The sequence below is a fragment of the Carassius carassius genome, chromosome 46, assembly GCF_963082965.1.
Source record: "Carassius carassius chromosome 46, fCarCar2.1, whole genome shotgun sequence".
In the NCBI taxonomy this organism is placed as follows: Eukaryota; Metazoa; Chordata; class Actinopteri; order Cypriniformes; family Cyprinidae; genus Carassius; species Carassius carassius.
This window is the reverse complement of record NC_081800.1, coordinates 25,865,859-25,890,052: the sequence shown is the minus strand read 5'-3', so window position 1 is coordinate 25,890,052 and position 24,194 is coordinate 25,865,859. Positions and strand designations below refer to the sequence as shown.

Below are 24,194 nucleotides of genomic sequence, written 5' to 3'. Positions count from 1 at the left end.
ATTGAAAAAGTCATACAGGTTTGGAATGACATGTCAATGATGTGGATTTGTTGGGATTTCACTGAGTCAGGAACGGCTGTCCAGATGTTAAAGGTCAATGCTCATCTCCATGAGGAATGTTGCTGCTGTTGTGTGATCGGTTTGGGGACGTGAACGAACAGCGCACAGTAAAACCACTCATATTTCAATCACTCCAGCCAAATCTACACTTTATGAAACCAGTTGCAGTTCATAAATGCAAACAAATAAGCCAGTAAATCACAAAGCCTCCTCATCTGGTGCACATTTGGTTCTAAAGAAGGAGGAATTTAACCCCGGATCAACATATGGAAAACACAGCAGCAGACAGACTGAAAATCCCAGTTGATTTGTGTTCAGTAAGAAGACTAAGTCAGTCTGGTGATGGGGTTACAGACTGAGATTGCAGGAAAACTATATTTAATAAGTTAATGTAGGAATGCACTGTACTGTGCTCAATCCCTTCTCTAGTTGATCAGATAATTGCAGCCAATAAATGCATCTGATCTGATTTTTTTAAGGCGCAAAGAAGCCCCCGACACTGAAAGTTACTCACGTTGTCGTTGTGGGAGAAACTTGTCCACTCCTTGTCCGTTGGGCTCCTAAATGCATTTGTATGCATTTGTCCAAGCAGCAGTTTTCAAAGCGAAAACAGAATTCCACAGCAGAAGACACCAGTAGATCATGAGAGCAGATCCAGTCTGATCACAGCGTCCACATCACAGTCCGTCCAGACTCCGTCTCCGCGAGGACGCGCGCATGGAGAGCTTCACGGATCAGAGCTCGAACATCAAGCGCGCTGCTGGAAACTCGGGGCGATGACGGGAGACGGTGGGTTTACTGAGAGAGAGCGAGAGAGAGAGAGAGAGAGAGAGAGAGAGAGAGAGCTCCGCATGTGTCTGGACTTGCTCGGTTCGGCGCATCTCCAGCGCGCGCGCTCGGTGTTGGGTTTCACTCATTACTGCCGTGACGTCATCCATCCGAACCCTCCGGTCATTTACAGTCAGACGACTCTGGTACAGGTTTTGAATACCTATCGAAAATAAATTCTCACTACAGTCAAATCAGTAGCAATATAGACTGCCTCAGTAGTTTTAATTCATCTTAAAATATTGCATATGATTTATCCGGCTAAACATGTCTCAAAATGTATTACACCATAGCCTAGCTATATCATCAATCATCGTTATCTGAAAGGATTTGGAAAATTATACTGTGTGAAAACTTGATGTAGTGTAAGAATTAGTGATGCTTTATTTTAATTTCAGTATAAATGGTAATTTAAAGTAAAAAAAAAAACTATGTAAATAAATATTTGTATTATAGCTTACAGCTTAAGTAAACTATATTGGGTAAATATTGTACCATATAGACATGGCCGGGCAAACTAAAGTTTTTAGTTTGTATAAATGAAGGCGAGTTATGTTTTATTTGCTACGAAGAGAGATACAGTAGGGTACTTGCAAATAAAATATAATTTTTAAGGAGAAGTCATTATCAAACAAAAATACGTGCTTTTTAATATGATAATCAAATACTGTCACTACAAGGAATATCTAATAAAATAATAATAATAATAATTAATATTAGTCTATTTTTTCATATTGGGTATAATATTTCATCATGGCCAATACAAATAATAATAATAATAATAATAATGATGATGATGACTACTGCACAAATGTATTTTATAATGACCATAACAAAATAATAATAATAATAATAAATCAGATCAATTTAGATCAATATTTTCAGTACAGAATTTTAAATGTGATGACAGATATTTGCAAATAAATGTATTATACAATTTAAAAAACATCATTTTTATTTGATGAATACTTTGACTAGACAAATAATATTATCAAGATGTTATCAGTATTATTAACTGTAAATTATATACTGTAATTATTATTTAATGACCTCAATGAAATATGCTGGTCATAACCACATTGAGACATATTTCACCATCCAATCAATTTGTTACGAATAAAGTCGAGTTCTATATTATTTCTCACTTGAGAGGTGTTCACACTGACAACACCAACACCAGCTAGAAACCTCGGTCTTGATCATCAGATGCTACAGTCCTCAAAAGCTCATACACTCTGACATTTGACCCTCTGTTTGACCTCACTGTGACCCTGAACAGTACTGGATTTAGCCTGAACACAAAAATAACTCCATCCCATCCCAGAAGCCCAATAGGAACAACTACAGTACACCTTCGATTCACAGCATGATGGAAACCAGAATAAGTGTTCATGCATTCCGAAATTACTAGAAGAATATACAAGTAGCCTATTTTAAGATGCATTTCTAAATGTTAAACTAGTTTCAAATGCATTTCAAAAGCATGTATTCATAGACTAGCTTAAAAAGGTCTATAGAATAAGCATTCGTTGTCAGATCATACACAGAATGAGAGTGTTGTTAATGCCGACTGTCACAATCTCTCTTGTGAAAACAGGATATGAATGGGTCTCAAACGAGTGTTTTAATTTCACCCAGCAAAATGACCCATTAACCAGAGCAAACACGGGCCACTGAACTGCAGATCAGCAAACCTCATCATGTTGTGTTTGGGTTAAAACTCCACTGCAGGTCTCCTGGTTCAAATCCCAGTTGGGGATCGTTCAGTGTCCCAAAATGGAAGCAAACCAAAAACGCAACACGCGCGTCTCAAACAGACTCAGTGCCTCGTTCAAACCCGAAACCTTCCCGTATGGATCTCTGCTGGTGAGAGACTTCCTCCTGAGAGGAACGTAATGGACGGAGCACGTGCAGGAGCGTGGACTGATGACAAACCCAGAATCCTCTGCACACACAACTTCATCATTAAAACCAGTGGCTGGATTCATGAAAATTTCCTAAGAAAGAAGTTTAAGAAACATTTGGTGACAATGTGCTCACCCTCAGATCATCCAAGATTAGGATATGTTTGTTTCTTCATCATATTTGGAGAAATGTAGCATTGCATCAGTGGCTCAGCAATGGATGCTCTGCAGTGAATGGGTGCCGTCAGAATGAGAGTCTGATAAAAACATGACAATAATCCACAACACTCATCAGTTAACATTTGGAGAAGACACAAGATGAAACAAATCCAGCGGTAAGACATTATTAACTAAAATAAAGCAAGTCTATAATCCATAATAACACTTCCTCCAGTGAAAACCTGTTCTGGTCTGAATAAGGAGAGAAATCTGTGCATATCTAGCACCGTTTAAACAGCTTTAAGCAAATATGTGAGAGACAACAGGAGATGCACTTTTATCAGTGGCTGGATTTGTTTCATCTTTTGTCTTCTCCAGATGTTTTTATCAGCTGTTTAGATTCTCATTCTGACGGCACCCATTCACTGCAGAGCATCCATCGATCAGACACTGATGCAATGCTACATTTCTCCAAACCTGATGAAGAAACAAACATCTTGGATGGCCTGACGGTGAGTAAAACTGTCAGCAAATTGTCAGTTTTGGGAGAACTATTTCTTTAAATCTTGTTTTTGGAATTCAAAAGGAAATTAGCAGTTACAGAGAATCTGATTCTTATGAAAGAATTAGCCCTGCAGACTAAAACTCTTGGTAGGTCTACCAGCCTTGGCGATCTGGTAGTGATTTGTCTGATTTGTGGTTTTAGAGATCACTTGTCAGCTGATCAGGCTAAAAACAGCTTGACTGGGTTGTGTAACCAGCTTGGTTTTAATAGTTTTTTTTTTGCAGAAGGTAAAACAGAGTTAAATCAAAAACACAATATATTACCTCTACAGCTTCTGTTAATTTTGATCATAACAATATAAATGTTAATAAAGAATAATGCTAACTGTTGTTTTACAAACGGTTCCAATGAAGTGGTCTTTTAATATTTTGGTAATTGTAATTTTCATAAATTGGTAAATTAACTGGCTTCTGTAAAAGTTCATTCACGATCCACAAATATGCAAAGCGCTGGTTTAAATGCCACATGTCGAGTTCCCATTAAAGCCAAACCCTGGTGGTCCTCATCAAACCTCATGGGAGCCGATAAGAGATTGAATGAGCTGGAAATCCGCTTCATTAATATTGTGGTTAAATAGTTCTGTGTGCACTGTGTGTGTGTGTGTGTGTGTGTGTGTACAGGTCTGTGAGCAGCTACAGCTGTTAGCATTGCAAACAAACGTTCATATGCAGAAACAAGAGCTCAGTTCTAATTTAATTGGATAAACCACCCCAATACATGACTTGCTTTTTTCTGCAAATTACAAAAGGTTATATTTTCTGAAACACTGCACAAAATATATTCTTTTTGGTTTTGCAGAAGGAAAAAAATTCATACAGGCGTGACACGAGGGTGAGTTAATGATGATTTGCTTATATGTGGCATGATGTCGATTACAAGAGAAAATGATGCTACTGTAAATGGTACAACAGCAATGCAATGGGAGTGAACTGGACAAGCAGTCTAGAGGGGTTCGAAAGTGAATTATTCAGTGAAAACGGTTTACTGTAGGTAATTCTGCATTACCTCCAGTGGGTGGAGTTTTCTAGCGTATTTACTTGAAATTCTTGAATTACATCAACAGTGCTTACATACACATACAGTATATTTAATTGTTTGATTAAAATTATTGCTAGGGACATGTCTTTAGCATCCCTACTAAATTCCTCACCCCTGGTTATTAATACATTCTGTAGTCCTTCTGTCATTTTTTTCTAGAAGGTATAAAAATAATGAGATGCTGCTGGAAATGTGTTGCATTGCATGTGACAGGGTTTTTCAGGTTTTTTGGCACATGCTAAAATCTGATGTAAACGTCTCAAAAATGCCTGTTCCTTTGAAGTGGAATAATAAAGGTCAGATTCATAATGACCCCAGATGTGTATTAATGAGTCCGTCATGGACGCTGCTGTGGAATGATTCATTACTGTCCCAGCCCTCCTGCCGTACCCCAGACTTCCTGTCCGTCGGGAACATATGGGGCATCCCGAAGCTGGCTTTCCATTACAGATCCAGTCTGGAGCTGGTGGGAGAAAAGCATATGGATGCTGGTAAACACTGAGGAGCATGTTGGACATACACGAGATGTGTTTTGGAACTGAGTTGAAGATGGAAAAGGAAAAGGCTCATTGGGAGCAGAATTAAGCGTGATGTGTGTTTACATGTCATGATTATATATGGCACTGATGTGAATACAGTGCTGTTTTCCTTCACATATGTTCTTCACATTTCCATACCGCGATGAGAACTGCAGAGGGTCAACTTCCTCTCTGCGCAGGAAAAAGTGTCTCAGCATATCATGGTTTCCTTTCATACAGGTTTAGCCGGGAGCTGGGAATCCTAAAGAGAGTCCGTAAATCCTGAATCATCCCAGTCCAGCTGAAAGAGACGATAGGAGAGATGAAGAGATGCAGATGAAAGAAAAAGTGAACATCTGAACATTGAAAATCATCATGTGAAAAGCGTTGGGCAGAATGTCTGGGCTGCCCTTTTCATACATGCAAGCGATTTATACTGTAAAGATTTAGCACTGCATCAGTGGCTCAGCAATGGATGCTCTGCAGTGAATGGGTGCCGTCAGAATGAGAGTCTGATAAAAACATCACAATAATCCACAGCACTCATCAGTTAACATCTGGAGAAGACACAAGATGAAACAAATCCAGCATTAAGACCATTTGAACTCAAACACAGAGTCTATAATCCATAATAACACTTCCTCCAGTGAAAAAGTGTTCTGGTCTGAATCAGGAGAGAAATCTGTGCATATCTAGCACCGTTTAAAACAGCTCTAAACAAATATATGAGAGACAACAGCAGATGCACTTTTTTTTAGTGGAGGAAGATTTAATTTGGATTTTTTTAGCCATAAGCAATTTTGAATTTAAAACGTCTTAATGCTGGATTTGTTTCATCTTGTGTCTTCTCCAGATGTTAACTGATGAGTGCTGTGGATTATTGTGATGTTTTTATCAGACTCTCATTCTGACGGCACCCATTCACTGCAGAGCATCCATTGCTGAGACACTGATGCAATGCTACATTTCTCCAGATCTTGACCTCTGACAGGTTTAACATCTGTAATGAGGTTTGAAAATGAAAACGTTCTCTGTTTATGCTAATTACCCACACAAGAATGAAACCGTTCTTCAATCAAATCAAACAAACCTTGTGCAAGAGTTTCATAAACTGCAGATGTTTCTCGCTGATGTTGCCCAAGACATTGTGTGTTTTTGTTTTTTTTATAATTGGTTCTTTAGAAATCACTCAATGTCGACTTGTTTGTGTGTAAAGATCATTCAGATGAAATCTCTTCATCAACAACGAGTCAATGAAAAGATGCTATATGTTATACAATGCACATTTTGTCAAACTCAGTGGCTCATCCGGGTGTTAACTTCTTAGTTTATATACTAAAGTATACTGAGATATTACGAGTAGCATGCTATTCTGAATATATTAGAGATGAAAAGCTAAGAAACGGGTGTTTCTCAGATATAATTCATTCACAAACAAACAAAACTGGCAGGAAAAGACTTGCTTTGATGGATCTCACACAACTCTGAGCTGTTGAAGACTGTGATTTATTTTATGTTTGTCTAGCTCTTGAAAGATGATACTTCCTTAACATTCTCCGTTAGCGGGTTTGAAACATCAGAGAACAATAAATCAAAGCACAGAAGAGACCGAGAGAACGCAACTGTGTGAAAACACCAAAGAAACATGAGTGCTCTCTAAACATTCAGTTATAACTTTGATTTATAATGATTCATGGATGATATAATTACAATATTCTAGGAAAGGAATAAATATAACAAAATAAATGTCTAATTATTAATTAATTAAATAGATTTAATTTACAAATAGTGTTCCTGTAGCTCAAGTGGTAGAGCAAATAGATTAATAATCAAATGACTGACTGAATAAATACATGACTTAATACAAAAATAAAATGAATTACTGATTAAATTACTGAAATTAATAAACGAGTTACTGAATAAATAAATGACTGACAAAATATATACAGAACATAGATTAATAGACAAATGTCTAACTAAATATGTCACTAAATGAACTAATTACAATGAATTAATGTCTGACTAAATAAATGAGATTAGTAAATAATTGATCGATTAAAATGAATTGCATATAAAAAAAAATCGACATTTTCAAAAAGAGCTGTTTAAAACATTTTATTCTAAAATAAAAAATGACTAAAAAGAAATAGATACATCAATGAATAAATGAATACACGCTTACAATACATAATCACAGACTAGATTATCCAGATAGGGTTATGGTTTTTTTTTTTTTCAAACTTTCCTGAATTAAATGAAAACCAGTATTTGCTCTGTGATTTTTACTGAAGTTGTGTGATAAAACATACATAACTTATTAAAAACAACGAAGTACATTTGTGAAACACTTATTTACCAGACCTCTTTAACCTCTGGGAGAACTGGTGCATTATAAAAGAAGATGACCAGAGAAAGAAGGAGAGATGAGCTGCTTCTCTCAGTAACGAATGTGTTTGTGCTTTAGAAACAGTTTCTCTGTTACAGTCTGGAGCGACGGCGAGGAGAGTCTCAGAGAGGAGATTTTAATGGTTTTACCTGCCCGGATGAACACGAATCGCTTCATCTTTCTGTTCTTCCAGAAGCAGGACATCTGCTCGCAGACAGATGAGAGAAACACTGTTAAACACTCGAGGAACATTCACCCCGGAGACTCTGGGAAGCAGATCTTGGACTGTTTTCCAGTAAAGAGGGATCCGTCTCTTTCCCAGAACTTCCTGCATGAGCCAGTCAGAGAACATTCAGCTTTCCGTACAGATCCCTTCTCCAACAGACTGAGGACACACCAAAGCCGTCCAATATATCTGTCATCGGCCAATCAGCTGCTGATCTGTAAAAGTCCAGAGAAATAAAGTTAAAAGCTTTCGAGTTGCTCATTAAACTCAACTTATAGGACAAAACACATTTTGAGCACAGCATGATGGGGACAAGCTCAAATGTTTGTTGCTCATCTGATCTTTATTGAGGCTATCAACTCATAAAGTGGTCTTTTGCAGCTTTTGGCTCATTAGCTTTTAGCTCATCTATATGCTAGTAAACTGGCAAAAGTAAAGGTTAAAGCAATAAAATAAGTTCTCCTTATTTTTCCTAATTTTTTTTATATTTATTGTAATATATATATATATATATATATATATAATATTTAAAGATAAATAAATAATAAAATGCTCTTTAAAATATTATTTACAAATTTATGTTTTAAATATTTTCTAAAAAAAAAAACTATTTGTTTATATTAAATACTATTTAATATTGAATATATGCAGTATTTAAAATATATTTAATATGTCCAAACCAAAACTTTTTATCTAAAAATATTTATCTAAAAATCTAAAAGAAATAAATATATATTTCATTTTATAGTTTTGTTTTACTGTTTAGAAATACATAAAAAAAATCATTAATATATTCAACTCAAAGCTCCTAAAAAAATTCTATAAATATAAAAAAATATGTTGTATTCCTCATTTGCATTTTGGATAAAAAGCGTCTACTAAATGAAAAAATATAAATGTGTATTTAAAATACTTCATTTAAAAAAAAAAACATTACATTACATTATAAAAACATTTTATCTTTAATATATCCAACTTAAACTTCCCTTTTCATAATAAGTTCTTTAAAAACAATTTTTCGATCAATTTTTTTTATATTTAATGTTTTACACATTTACAATATTTAGTGTGACCAATGCAATATTTTTAACTATTTTAATCTAAACAATTTTATATATATAGTTGTCGTCCACTCAAATAATTTTGAAAGAGTCTCAGAAAGTTTAACCCTTCAGGACCTGAAGCCTAACCTATAAAAAAACTGCAGTATTAAAACACCCAAAACATGACATACTGCACAATTAAATGAGTGTCTGTTCGTCTGTCTGTTAAAGAGGTCTGTTATCATGACATTATCTCATCTGCAAACCATTACAACCCAGTGCATGTAACTCGCTCTACTTTAGTTAATTACCATCGGCTGAGAAAGGCCTGTCAGCACATGAGAACGAGCTCTGGTTTTCAGAGTACTGTGACACCAATCTGAAGTCCAAAGCGCTCTCATAGAGCCATGTAAGTCAATAGTCATCAGGGTCTTGAAGCGTTAATGATGTGGGATTGAGACGACGAGTCTCTCTGACCCCGAGCAGAGAGTGCTTTCGGACTTCTGCAACTCTGGAGGATCCACATGAGGGAAACAGAGGTAGAAAACTAGATTAAATGCAGAAAAGATTTGGATACGCAGCTGCATTTCTTCTCATCATTCAGATCCAGCTCTCGGACACGTCATCAGTTGTAATTAGAATCACGATAACAACAAGATGAGTAAAGTTTGTAAACAAACTTTAATGTTGGCTTGATAACTGATAAGTTCGAAATAACTTTGATAAAGTGTGCCCATTTTACTCAAAGTCAATATCCACATTACTAAAATGTTAAAGCAAATTGAAAACATGATTTAACATGCTGCTAGGATGTTTTATCACACTGGTAGCATGATTTAATATGTTGTTAGCCTGATTTAGCACATTGTTAAGGTTTTAACACGATGCTAGCATGATTTAACATGTTACTAGAATGATTTAAGACAATGCTAACATTAATTAGCATGTTGCTAGAATGATTTAACATGCTATCGTGTTTTAGCTTATTTTAACTTGTAAGGATGATTGAACATTGCAGGCATGTTTTAACATGTTAACATTATTTAGCACATTGCTATAATGAAATAGCATTTTGCTAGCATGGTTTGATACGTTAACATGATTTAGCATGTTGTCTTAGGATAGATGATAACCTTTGCCAAGCCATCATAATCAATTTAATGATGTTAGACGAGGAGCATGCAGGAGAAATCTGATGACAATTAGATAATTAGTGATGAAAAGAGACTAAAAAAATCAAGAACATATATTAATTTCATGTGTGTATTCGACCAATTGGTTTCCAGAAAGACGGACACACAATCCATAAGAAGGAAGAGCTTTGGCAAAACAACAACAACATGAAAGCAAAGAGCAAAGAGCGAAGAGCTTGTTGACTCACAAAGCCATGTCTCATGTGATCTGCAGAAACTCTACTAAACTTTATATTATGACAGAGACGGAGAACAGCACAGGAACTGCAACTGGAGACTCTGAGGGAAATGTTTATTGCTCAGAGGATCCTGTAGGTCAAGTGGTAGAGCATGACGCCCGCAACGCCAAGGTCAAGGGTTCAATTCCCAGAGAACACACGGTAATAAATGCACTGCAAGTCACCTTGAATAAAAGCATCTGCCAAAGGCATCAATGTAAACATAGCTTTCCCTTTTAATGGCTGGACAGATGCAGAAATGTTTCCAGTGATGTTTCACTCAAACGTCAACTTTCCCAGATCCTTCTTGGAGGAAACAAGGAATGAAAACAGACACAAACATAGTAAAATAACAATAAGTTCATATTGAGATATCTGATTCCAACTGACTACCCTTCTGAAATATAAGGAGAAACCTCTTCAAAGGATTCCTGTTTCAACTCACGTCTGTCTAGGAGATACAATAAAGATTGGAGGCGAATTTGAGCAAGGTTTGAGAGTTTAGACTAGTAGTAAAATACCTTGAGTCAGCTGCACGGTTACATTAAGATCTTTATCACGCTCATAAAAGAAGCTTGTTAACCCGTGATTCATAGCTGACTCCTGAACAGCAGGACTGGATCCGTCATGGCTGGGAATCTGAACAGGATACAGTCTCGATCTGCTGAATCATCACAACATCTAAAACAACTGAATCAGAAGAGAGACTTTTACTGGAAAAGCTCTTAGCTGCTCTCATGACTTTGAGATGGAGGCTTTACATGGGAGAGAACAAGAGAGGCTTCTCCAATGTTTGGCACCCAGATCTAGAGTGTCACTTCCACCTTTACAGTCTTAAAATAAAGGTTTCAAAATGGGATTAGTGCAGTGATTCCATAGAAGAACCATTTCGGGTTCCTCAAACCTTTCAGTAATTTTTGTCTTATTGTGAAGAACATTTCAATGCTTTGGTGCTTTTCAGTCATTTTTGATGGAAAAATGTTTTGGTTTTTGAAATTATTTTACTTCATCGGAATGGTATGAAAATTGGTTTTGGCATTTATCATGTGAACATACACACACAAAAGTTTCGAAAAGGTGAAATGTTCCTGAAATAATTGTGACATTGTACTGTTTGCCACATTGGAAACAAATGGAAAGCGAATTTCATCTAGTAATAATTACGTCTGGTACTGTGCCCAAATAAAATCATACAGAAAGTTTGATTTTTGCAATATCAACCTCAAATTTGAAACACAACTTGTTTCGATTTATGGCTTTGATTTTCACAGTTTTAGAGTACATGTTTTAGAACATCTTTCATATATAAACAATTAAAATAGTGTTTTTGTGCAACAATAAAGCATTTTCTATTTATTTTTTTTCTTTCACTTTTTTTTTATTATTTACTTTTTCCACTACAGCAAAAATTCCCAAACTTAATTCTGTGCTCCAAAGCATTCAAAATTACGACAGTATAAGAACCTCATGCAATGGAAAGATTCCATGAACGTCCTTTATGGAAGTATCAATAACAATAAAGAACCTTTGTTTTTAAGAGTACAGGAAAGAAATATCTCTCTTGTATCACACATACATCAGTAAGATGAAATGGAAGACATGCATTTTCCTTCTAAGATGTCTCTCCTGGGAAAAAGTGTCCAATAACCTTACACGTCTCCTCTAGAGTTTCAGAAGAGATCTCAACAACATCTGAAACTCTGATCTTAACTTTGTAGCTGGGACAACTACTTGTATTGATGGGATTCGATCCCTCCATCAACTCCACAGATACACTCTGATTGGCAACCCAGCGGGAAACAATGAAGTGACGGTCAAGTTCAGGGAGGTTTCCCGTCTTTCATGAAGAAGGAGATCCGCCCCGGGAGAGAGTTCACACTACTCTGTTGGCGCTCACACTGCACTTAAAATGGCTCAGAGACATTTCACACATCTACTGATACGTGAAAACCAACCCACTTCCACTTTACCCATCTAAACTAGACTCAGAGAATATGGAGGGCTTTTAAAATCAATCCAAAAAACAACTTCTCCTTTTAAAAACACTGAACACTCACCTCACAGCTCCATATAGGATGCCTGAACACTTCTTACAGGAATCAATTCTGCTCGTTTTGTATGTAGTCATTATTTACACTGAAAATTTCACAAACAATTTAAAAGAAATGGCAAGTAACACGTTGAATTAAACATGAAATTTTGATGTAGAAAAACTGAAAAAGTATTTTCTTGTAAATGTACTTCAATCATTTGTCTTATTTACAGCTTCGGAAAAAATTTAATAAATCATTTTAGTGTACTCACCTTCATCTTGTTCCAAACATATATAATATATTTCATCTGTACAACATGTGGAAAAAATAATCTTAAGGCATTTTTCTGAAAACAAAAGTTCATCATCACCAGCAGACATCAAGAGCGTTTGAAAAAAAAGAAAAAATTATTATATATATATATATATATATATAACTGAATAAAACTGTAAATGTTGGTGTTTCTTAGTGCTACCGAAGTGGAGATGAATCTTTTAAAGAAATCTACAGATGCAAATAGATAAACACAATAAAATAAACACTTAAACGTCTATTTTGGACGTTTTCTTTCCAATAGTCTGAAAGAAGAGGAAGAAGTTGTTTTGCATTCAATTATCAAAAATGCAGAACATGTTTTAAAAACAAAGCAGTGAAGGAATCGTCACCAGCTCGACCTGTGTGTGGTATAAAGTCAGGAGGTTTTTATCTTCTCACCTGTGGTCTGTATGGAACGAGCACATGCTCTCGCTGACAGTAAACACTCGTTGTATGTGCAAAACATCAGGCTCTGGGAGAAATTAGACGCAAGTGGACAAAAACAATCCCAGAGGGGAGGAAGTGTGTGTTTATATCCACCATGCAACGCTCCTGCTGGGAACAGAACACTTCCAGAAGTAAAAAAGCAGTGGATGGAATCTGCAGACATTTCTTCAATCTACACATTTTCTCTGCTACTTTCTTGAGTAATCTGTACACTGATTTAAACAGAGTCAAATGTGTTAAAGAGAGTGTTACAGGTAGTGGGAAATCAACCTAAAATAATTGCACTTTTAATGTTGTTTAAAGATTTTAACTTGCTGTAAAAAAGAATAATTAGTCCGGAAATATATCAAATTACCTACAATGCATTTGCAACATTTGTAAAGTTTGCTGCTTAAACTTTTGGTTGGGGGTTTTACTTGTTCTGAGGTCAATTGACCCATATTAGATTTTTTTGTTTGTTTGACCTATGAAATTTTAAATTGATCGAACTGCATTTCTTCCTAAAATTGCTCTTTTTTTTCTCATTTAGGGTCATGAACGTGCATGCAAAGCTGAAATGTGTTTTAGAAATGTAGAACAAATGTTGGTTACATTCCTGTGACCGTGTTCAAACTGAACCCTATTCGTTTTCCTGCAATTCTTCTGTAGTCAGAAGGGTTAATAAACATTTATGCTTTAGTTAATTTTACACTTTGTTTACCATTTAAACGTGAACCTCATGAATGTTGGTGACATTAATATGATCCTATGATCATACATAAAAGCATTGTTTTTGCTCACATCCATCATTGTCCCCTTGTTAAAATGGCATTAACAAAACACTTTGCGATTGATTTACTCATAAAACCCTTCACGCAATGAGCCAAATGCAAATTCCCAATTGATCCTTCTCATGTCATCCATTACTCAACAGTCACTGAGTCGACACAAATATAGCAGATTCGTCATCTCAGAGGCTTTAAACTCAGTTTATTGTGTTTACTATGATGACATATTTCAATAGTGCATCGCAGACGCCCAACAAAAGCGACGTTAGAAGGATTTTCCACTCTGATGTTTCTTGTCAATACGGTACAGATCACTTGCTGGCTTAGCGAACTGACATATTGTTCCTTTTAAAGACGCGGCTCATATTTGGCCTAGTTTAACTGCTGATCTCAGCGCGAGCTGCTGAAAGCTGCGCGACAGGCTCTGTGCTTCTCATGTGAAGTCTAAAGATGACACAAACATGTTCTGGGCTTCAGCAGACAGCTGGAGGCGACACAACGCGTCTGAAATCATTCACAGGTTTAGCATTAGAACAGAAGAAACCTCATTTTCCACCTAAAGTGTGTGTGTCTTCTGAGAATAAAAAAACTCTAACATTAAACACATTTGGATTGAGAATAAACATGGTTTCTGTGAGGTGAATTCTAAATAGAGACATTTGGAAAATAGAGCCTGTGTAGTTCATGAAAATTGATCTAAACGAGTTTGGGTTTCTGTCGTGCTGGGAGAATCTCCTGACATGTGCTGTCAACCAGGACCTGAAGCTGACTCTCTGCCCGACGGCTATTTTTACACCAGTAACAACAGGAACAGCTGAGCGGCTCGAGAACACGGAGGTGAAGGCCAGACGGAAGAAAAGATGACATGAGGGAAATATTTAGATGACAGTATAATCCTGTCGACTGACAGAGAGCTCCATCATTTGACCAAGTTAAGATGTGTTGATCACTAACACTATAAATCTGTGGCTTAATTTGGTCTCAGCTGATACACTAACAGAAGAAATATGGTTCTGTAAAAATAAATTAGATTACACTAGTTGCACTAATAAACTTTTGTGATTATTAGTGTTAGAATTATTTCATTTTCATCAGCAAATTCAACAATTTACTGAACATTGCTATGACAATATGTACTTGCCTATGCATATGTTTCTGCAACAATTTCAACTTGTGCATATAATAACAATATATCATTTTTTGCCCATTATGTTAATATATATATATATATATATATATATATATATATATATATATATATATATATATACTAAGTATTATATATAATATAATATGCGCTCGCCTGTACAAATATTTCTGCAATAAAGTAAACTTTTGCCTTAATAACGATATTATTTTTTGCCAATTAGAACACTGGTTCAGAAATATGCACTCGCCTATGCAAATGTTTCCAAGACAAATTCAACTTTTGCATGAACATTTTAAGCCATAGAATTAAGAGCTGGTGTGCTATTACTTTTCTAAGGTATACAATGAAAAAGCAAACCACCTTTTGCAAGGGCAAACAGCACTCACATGTCTACATGTCTGGTTAGTTTGAGGTGAATGGTATATAAAGTGAGGAATCTAATACAGTATCTTCAAAGCTTCTGGCACGTAGGTGGACATCGAGAGACTCACATCACACACTGACGGCCGTCTCAACACGCTTCCCGTAACCTTTTCACCATACGGCTTTATTAGATGGTAAAACCCAGTCAGGAACAGCAAAGCACTACTGCCCTTGTGTCTGATTTCAGAGAATTACGCCAACTTCTGATGCTTCAAACTTCACAAAGCAATAAAGCACTGGAGGATGTGCGTTACAGTCATTTTACCATGGTAAAGCAACCTGGTTTCTAAGTGACAGTGAGTCTCGTGGCTCATAATGCTTTTATAAATCAGCAGCATTATGATAAAAAACACACCAATGTTAAATAATCACAGTAATAATTATAAATACAATAAACTATGTAAAGGAAAAATGTTTAAATAATAATGTTACAGTTACAAAACAATGTAGTAACTTTCACATAACTGAAAAATTGTGAATATAATAAAGACGATAATTGCATATAAAATACATTAAACATAAAATATTACATTTAAATTTGCGTGTGTGTGTGTGTGTATATATATATACACAATTATTTTTTAGCAATTATATTAACATAAATAAAATGATATAATAATATGAATTAGAATTATTAAGATCTAATATTTACGTTTACATTTAGTCATTTAGCAGTCCAAAGCGACTTACAAATGAGGACAATGGAAGCAATTAAAATCAACAAAAGAGCAATGATACACAAGTACGGAATAAGTAAATAAATAAAAATTAAAATAAAAAGATAGAATAGAATAGGAAAAGAATAGAGCAAGCTAGTGTTAGAGTCTTTTTTTGCTTTTGTTAATTGTATAATAAATAAACAAAACAGATAGAATACAAAAAGTTTAGAGAAGCTAGTGTTAGCTGTTAGTAAATAAATGAAGTGCATGTCTAAAAGGGGCATAACAAAAATAGAATAGAGAGTGCCAGAGGATAAAATAAAGATGGAAGAGATGTGCTTTTTTTTTAATCTGATTCTTGAAGATGGCAGGTCATTCCACTAGGAGGGAATGTTTAATTTAAAAGTTTGTGAAAATGATTTTGTATCTCTTTGGGATGAACAATAACACTTTATTGTTCATCACAAAGAGATACAAAATCATTTTCACAGACTTTTTCTTCGAAGTCCCGATCCGCGGATCCGCTCCGAAGTCCCGATCGGAATCAAATGATTCGCGGATCAGCTCCGAATCAAATGATTCGCGGATCAGCTCCGAAGTCCCGATCCGAATCAAATTATTCGCGGATCCGCTCCGAATCAAATGATTCGCGAATCCGCTACGAAGTCCCGAATCAAATGAGTCGCCAATCTGCTCCAAAGCTCCGATCCGAATCAAATGATTCGCGGATCCGCTCCGAAGTCCCGATCTGAATCAAATGAGTCGCGAATCCGCTCCAAAACTCCGATCCAAATCAAATGATTCGCGGATCAGCTCCGAATCAAATGATTCGCGGATCAGCTCCGAAGTCCCGATCTGAATCAAATGAGTCGCGAATCCGCTCCAAAGCTCCGATCCGAATCAAATGATTCGCGGATCCATATTGTTTTATCATTTTAATTTTTTATAATTATAATTTTATAATATAATATAATATTAACTATTTTTTTTATATTATTGCTTTGCTATATTGTATTGAATTGAATTGAATTGTAATGAAAAAATATTTTTTATTATAACATTTTTGTTAGATTTTTGCACTAAAATGAAAAAAATTTAGATAAAAAATGTTATTTCAGCATATTTAATTGATAAATTATTTAATAAACAAATATTTTATAAATATATGTATGAGTATAGAATGTTAAAATAAATATATTATTTAAAAAATAGTGCTTACAACACATTTTGATTGTTTGACTACTTGAAAGTTAATATAGCAAAATATAACAATTTGTGTTTCCTGCCAACTAAATTTCACATGCAGAAACACAATTACTACACTTTTAATATATGAAACCATGGTTATTTTTTCTTAAGGCATCTATAATTTCTTTTTCTTTTCATTTGTTTGTTTATTTAACTGTACTGCCTTAATGGTTTGATGTTTTCTACTCACTGTAAAAAAATTGCTGTAGTTTCTACAGCAAAATTTTACAGAATTTTACTGTATAAACATTTTACAAGATGCAGCTGTAATTCACAGTATATTTACTGTTAACAGTATATTTCCATGTCAACTGTAATTCATTTACAAGAAGCAGGTGTTGTCACTGTAGTTCCTGCTTTTTACACTAACTTACTGTAGTGTGGCATTATGGGATTGCGCGCGCATCATTCAAATCTGAAACCCAGCCGAATGGAGCAGCATGAGAACGATTGAAGATTAGAGGCTTTATTCATAATTCCTGGTAAATTCACTTAATAATACTTGAGAAATATATCCTTTTTATATTTATTTGAGTACATACTTATAATGTAGCTATATAATTTCACAATAGCCTCCTATCCTGACATTTAGACAAGTGACCTTGGTAACTTCTGTGCAGTTAACTGGGAATTGCTATCATAGCATAGTTAGGCCAAATTTTCTATTTTTGGAAGTTACATTTTCTTATTGAGAGCATTTAAAGTAGTGTTTACCTAACTTTTATCATAAAGCCCAATGCGAACGATTGTCATAGTAACTACTATCTGTCGAAACTGACGAGCAGCAAAATATGTGAAATTTCATTTGTTTATATGTGTTCAACTGTCCCATATTGACGTGACGCTTTACTATAATAAGTGAAAGAAATCTTTATATGCCCGACTGGACAAGTTTAGCCTGATTAAAAAAAGAAAAAGAAAAAAAGACTGAGGAATCATCGAAACGCGAGACTGATTCTGATTATATTAACGTTTCATTCAACATCAAAACAAGCTTAACCGCACACATAAACTCACGGAAAATACATGAGGTAAATGTTCAACTGTTGAGTTTATTTATAACATATGATATAAGTAGCATCACAAGTGAGCTGTTTTCGCGAGTATCACGATTGCAAATACATGCAATAAACATGTTCAATAAACAATTAGTTAACAAGTTACTTACTTTCTAGACACAAAATTGAATGTTGTTCTATTTCACCAACGAAAATAGTTCCAAACAACGTTTCAATCAAAACTATTTAGCTCATTCTCAAATCAAAACTAAGCGTTGTTTTTGCTGAATGATTCATCTTTTTGAACGGATCGGTTCAATGAATGACTCAGTTGATTCACTCATTAAGTTATTCGCTGCCACCTAATGGCGCATTACTTTCAGGTTTAAAAAGTATCATTGCATTTTTCCAACATTTATTAATTGTATTTTCAAAAATTAATGTAAAACATTAATTTCATTACACAGTTGTAATTTTGCACTGTAAATTATTTAATTTGATTGGTGGTACAGTTCTACAATGTAAGATTATAATTTATAATTGGTTGTTTATTCTAAAATATATGCCTTTTTTGAGTGTTAATTTTGGTCTCATTTATGTAAATGCTTTAAAGAAATCACAAGATTATTTTCTTTATGTCTTGTAGGTGCAAAGATTAGCAGCTGATGTGGAGAAATGTTCGATGCTTCAAGACTCTGAAGGTGATTTTATTAGGTAATGTATTAATTCTTTAAATAATTTGATAAACTTGTAATTTAGATTACATTTTATATTGAAATACTGCATTGTAGGTTACATTATTGCTTATATTTATTAAGGTCAGGTCCACCCAGTGACTTTTGACTATCTGAGGGTCAGATGGTTGTGAATTCATACCTCAACTTTGTAGCTGGATTTGGAGTCTTATTACAACTTCAGTCTGGCGTCCCGGGAGCAGGCATCTTTTGCACACTTGAATTTTTTCAAAGGTAACAAGTTTTACTTAAGTAACATTTTTCGCAAATGAAATTACCTATTTAGTTTAAAGGGTTACTCCACCCCATAATGACAATTTAGTCAATCACTGTTAACGTGATTAACAGTGATTAATGTCATTTCAAACCCGTAAAAGCTTTGTTTGTCTTCAGAACACAATTTAAGATATTTCAGATGAGAACCGGGAGGCTTGCATCTGTCCCACTGACAGCCAAACAATTAACAATGTCTAAGCCCAGAAAAGTATAAAAAGCATCGTCAGAATAGTCCATCTGCCATCAGTGGCTCAACTGTAATTAACGAAATACCGAAGCTACAAGAATACTCTTTGTATGCAAAGAAAACAAAAAGAACAACTTTATTCAACAAAGTGGTTATTTTTTATTATGTCAGCCGCACCACACAGATACGCTGTTTTCGTTCAAATCAAAGCGTAAATAAACATAGAAAGCGTGTCCATGTAACCCAGCTGACACAGAACAGCAGCTGCAGTTTAACAGATACTCGCAAAAATGGCGCTACACTGATGCATAGAGGAGGCGAATTGTTGAGTTATTTTTGTTTTCTTTGCATACAAAAAGTATTGTCTTTGCTTCATAACATTACGGTTGAACCACTGATGGACTATTCTGATGATGTCTTTCATACTTTTCTTGGTCTTGACAGTGGTATTTACTTGGCAGTCAGTGGGACAGCCACAATCCTCCCAGTTGCATCCAAAATATCTTAAATTGTGTTCTGAAGACGAACAAAGCTTTTACGGGTTTGGAACGTCATGGAGGTAAGTGATTAATGGCAAGATTTTCATTTTGGGGTGGAGTAACCTTTTAAGTACTGGTAAATGCTGATTGTATTGTATAAGTGGCATTTTGACATTTATTTTATTGAGCTAGTTTCATTTGATACATAACTTTATCCTGATGATTTTGCTTGTTTTTATGTGCAGATGTTTTCTTGGAATCACAACACTCACTGGATACAAGACGGACACATTGAGGCAAAATAAGTGGAAAAGTCTCAGAGAAGAGGGACAACCCTCATTGTGTGCTCATCTCAAAAAGTTGATGGACTTTCAGTATGTTTTTATTAAATTGTCTTTTGCAGGAATATTCTTAATTTAATAGAACATAAGCTCAAACAACAGAATTTGTGATTTAATGTTGATTCCAGCATTTTCTACTCTGAGTATGGCTTATTTTTTTTAACATGTATTTGTAGTTATTTGTGATGCTATGTTATTTTTATGATAAGATTTTAACTGTTGAAAGACTGACATTTTTATTTTACCAGTAAATGCCTTGCAATTTCCTTCTGCCAGTTTTAATAAATACTTATTTGCAACATCATTGACTTTATTCATTTGTATTCATTTGTAAATGTATTGAGATAGAGCTCATGATAATTCATTTATATCAGTATTTTATATTTTGCTGTTAAAATTATTCTTTAAAGCAGTTTCATTGTTAAATTATTACAACATCATATTGTATTTAGGGGTATTTACAGGATTTTATTGGCAACTTTTGTTGCCAGTTAAATACTGTAATATAACGAAATTACAAATAAATGCTGTAAAATATATTTACAGGACTTTATTGGCAACTTTTTTGCCAGGTAAATACTGTACTTTAGTGAAATTACAAAATATTGCTGTAAAATAAACTACAAGTTAAATTCAATGTTACTGTAAAAAAATACTACAAACTACTGTATTTCACATACAGCAATTAACTGTAATTTGCTTTGCAGTAATTTCCTGTAATCCATTTTACAGCAATTAACATTATTTTTACAGGATTTTATTAGCAACTTTTTTTGCCAGTAAAATCCTGTAAATTCTACAATACATTTTTTACAGTGTACTGTTTATAAAAAAAATTCTGAAAAAAGATTCGCATATCTGCTCCAAATCCGATCCGATTCTGAATCAAATGATTTGCGAATCCGCTCCGAAGTCCTGATCCGAATCAAATGATTTGCGAATCTGCTCCGAAGTCCCGATCCGAATCAAATGACGAATCAAATCCGCTCCGAAGTCTCTGAACACAATGTCAAAATTTGAAAATGAATGGCTCTTTTGATCTGGTTTTCGAGTTTGAATCAATCGGTTCCAGCATAAATGACTCACTAAACTAAATCAGTTCGGTCTCGTCTTCAGTCATGTTTACACGACACACTCAGCACAACCACTGGCTCACCTCGCTAGTTTGATGACATTCCACGTGAGTCTGAATATCATTATGGCTGATGTGTCTAACTTGATGGTGAAATTGTGATGAAACGAAGGGTTTGATGGAACCACAAGCAGTTCGATCTTGGCAAGGTTGAGTTGAAGGTAATGGTCCTTCATCCAGCAAGAAATGTCTGTTAGACAAGCTGAGATGCAAGTAGCTACCTTCGGATCATCAGGATGCAATGAGAGGTAGAGTTGAGGGTCATCAGCATAGCAGTGATAGGAAAAGCCATGTTTCTGAATGACAGAACCTAATGATGCCATGTAGACAGAGAAGAGAAGTGGTCCAAGAACTGAGCCCTGAGGCACTCCAGTAATTAGATATTGTGACATGGACACCTCAACTCTCCAAGATACTTTAATGGAACCTATCTGAGAGATAAGACTCAAACCACTGGAGTGCAGTTCCTGAGATGCCCTTTGCCAGTAGGGTTGACAAGAAGATCTCATGGTTAACAGTGTCAAAAACAGCGGATAGATCCAGCAAGATCTGGAATCCATTCTTGCCAACAACTGAGAGCAAGGCAGTCTCAGTTGAATTTCTACTTCTGAATCCAGACTATAATATTTATATAGAAATTGATTTAATTGCCAAGATAATATTATATGACGTGATTACAACATATATTCTCACACACACGCACACACACACACACACACACACACACACACACACTATAAGTTATTTTATACAAAGTCATATTTATAGTTATATTTAAGTTACATATATAGAAATATTCATATAGAATAAATAACAGAGGTTCTCCTATTCTAGTCCACTTTTGTAATTCAGTACACTTGTTCTGTACATGGGCTCAGATCAGAGTTTAAGCGTGTCACAGTAATAACCAGTGTTGGGAAGGTTACTTTGGAAATGTAATAGGTTACAGATTACAAGTTACCCTGTTTAAAATGTAATAGTAGTGTAACTTTTTCAATTACTTTATTAAAGTAATGTAACTAATTACTTTTGAGTACTTTTTGATTACTTTTCTAAATTTGTGAAAATTAAAGAATAATAAATAAAAGCATATACATCAACTTAAATACAGTTATCTAATAAGCATGTGACGTATTCTGTGTAATAAACTCCTAAACATTGGTGTTTTTTTAAACTGCTGTCTCTGTATATGATGATAGTTTTCTCAAAATAAGTAAAATGCACATGAAGTGACACAGAGCAGTTCTAGAAATTATGTTTATGTGCTCGTGTACTCCTATATTGAGATGGCAGAGGTTGAAAACACTGCGAGCTTCAGTAGGCCTATGTGTAGTAAATGAAACCATGTCTTTGCCATTAATTTACAGGAGGGGCGGACTGGGAAAAAAATTCAGACTGGAAAATTCAAACTCATACAAACAAATTCATGGACAAAACTATTTTTTGTATGGCCCTGACATAAAAAAAAGGTTTAAATCTTTAATTTGGGGACATGCAAAATAATTAAAAGTTCTCTCCTGAACTGCACCTTCACTTCCATTTTTCTCTTCAGTTTCTTTATTTTGCCCTCTTATCCATCTCTCTCGTGACTTTAATACTCAAGATTGAACAAAACTATACTTTACAATACAATACTCTGCAATACTACAATATCTTTATAGAAAAATCCTAATACTGTACGTGAGTCATGTTTTTCCCTTACAAAAATTAACCTTGCTTTTATTAGCCTATATAAAAGTAAAATAACCTTGTTATGTTTTTGTTTTTTTGCAAATGGATTTGTATTTATTTTTAAATAAATACATTTGTAAAAAAAATTTTACATTTTTGGTTACCACATTTAAACAATAGTAACCATTTTCTCTGGATTTATAGTTAAATATTAAAATGTTAATTTTCGTAAGGGTTGTGTTGTTGTCTGTCGTAGCTCCCCCTAAACCTATAAAAAAAATCGGATTTTTTTTCAGATAAATTCCTACTGTAGCATTACAACAGATAATAATGATGTCCTTTATATAGTATTTTGAGTGATGACTGATGAGCAACGTGCTGCTGCTTGATTAAATAAAAAAAAAAACAAAGACAAAAAAGCATCTTTACAGATGAAACTGACCTGAAAGCCTGAAAAGTAGTTCAGCTTCTCTGCTCCAGCAATCCTCTCTCTCCCTCTCTCTCTCCCTCTCTCTCTCCCTCTCTCTCTCTCTCTCTCTCTCTCTCTCTCGCATTGATTACTCTGAGTCTGATCCAAACCGTTTGGCGGAGGCGCGGAGTGCGCGCGAGTCATGACTAACACTTCATGATTTATTAGAGATTTAATTATCAAATGGCGGATTCGCAAATGATCGCTTTAGTACATTCAGCAGGCAATTATACAATAATGATATTAAATAGTGGGGCAAAATCGGCTGCCAGGTCACCGGGAATTGTCCCGGTTCTCCGGTGTCCAGTCCGCGCCTGATTTCCACAGACAGGCAGAATGTGCAAGTCATATATTGAATTTTTGGGGCTTTATATTCACAGACACTAGTCGATGTCATGTTTTGATTCAAGTGTACTGACCCACTTTTGATTTAGTCATCCAAAATGTGGCATATTCCGTCCGCGTTAGGCATTCCGTTTTTATGACTGGATTCTACGAACCAGACTGTGTTTCCGCATCCCGGAAATTATTAGGGCGGTATGTCTCAGAATAGTCAGTGCAATTTGGGAAAGAAATAAGTTAAATCTGTATGTGGATGTGTGTAAATATTCAATGTAATCCCCTTTTGTAATCGTTAAAAATTTCATAAGTAACTGTAATTTAATTACTCATTTTTTCGTAGTAACTGTAACTAATTACAGTTACAATAATTTTGTAATTAAATTAC

General features: G+C 34.9%; 1 protein-coding gene and 1 long non-coding RNA gene across 2 annotated transcripts in view; both read right to left on the bottom strand.

Moving 5' to 3' along the window:
• LOC132129555 (collagen alpha-1(XXIV) chain) overlaps positions 1-918 on the bottom strand; it is a 108,100-nt gene extending 107,182 nt beyond the window's left edge. The window contains exon 1 of the mRNA XM_059541180.1: positions 575-918. Coding sequence (XP_059397163.1) covers positions 575-630 — 56 coding nt within the window. The 5' untranslated portion in view covers positions 631-918. The remainder of the gene's footprint in view (positions 1-574) is intronic.
• Positions 919-7,880: 6,962 nt separating this feature from the next.
• LOC132129745 (uncharacterized) overlaps positions 7,881-24,194 on the bottom strand; it is a 20,392-nt gene continuing 4,078 nt past the window's right edge. The window contains exons 2-3 of the long non-coding RNA XR_009428571.1: positions 9,039-9,238; positions 7,881-7,899 (exon numbers count right to left, since the gene is read on the bottom strand). This is a non-coding gene — a long non-coding RNA (uncharacterized LOC132129745). The remainder of the gene's footprint in view (positions 7,900-9,038; positions 9,239-24,194) is intronic.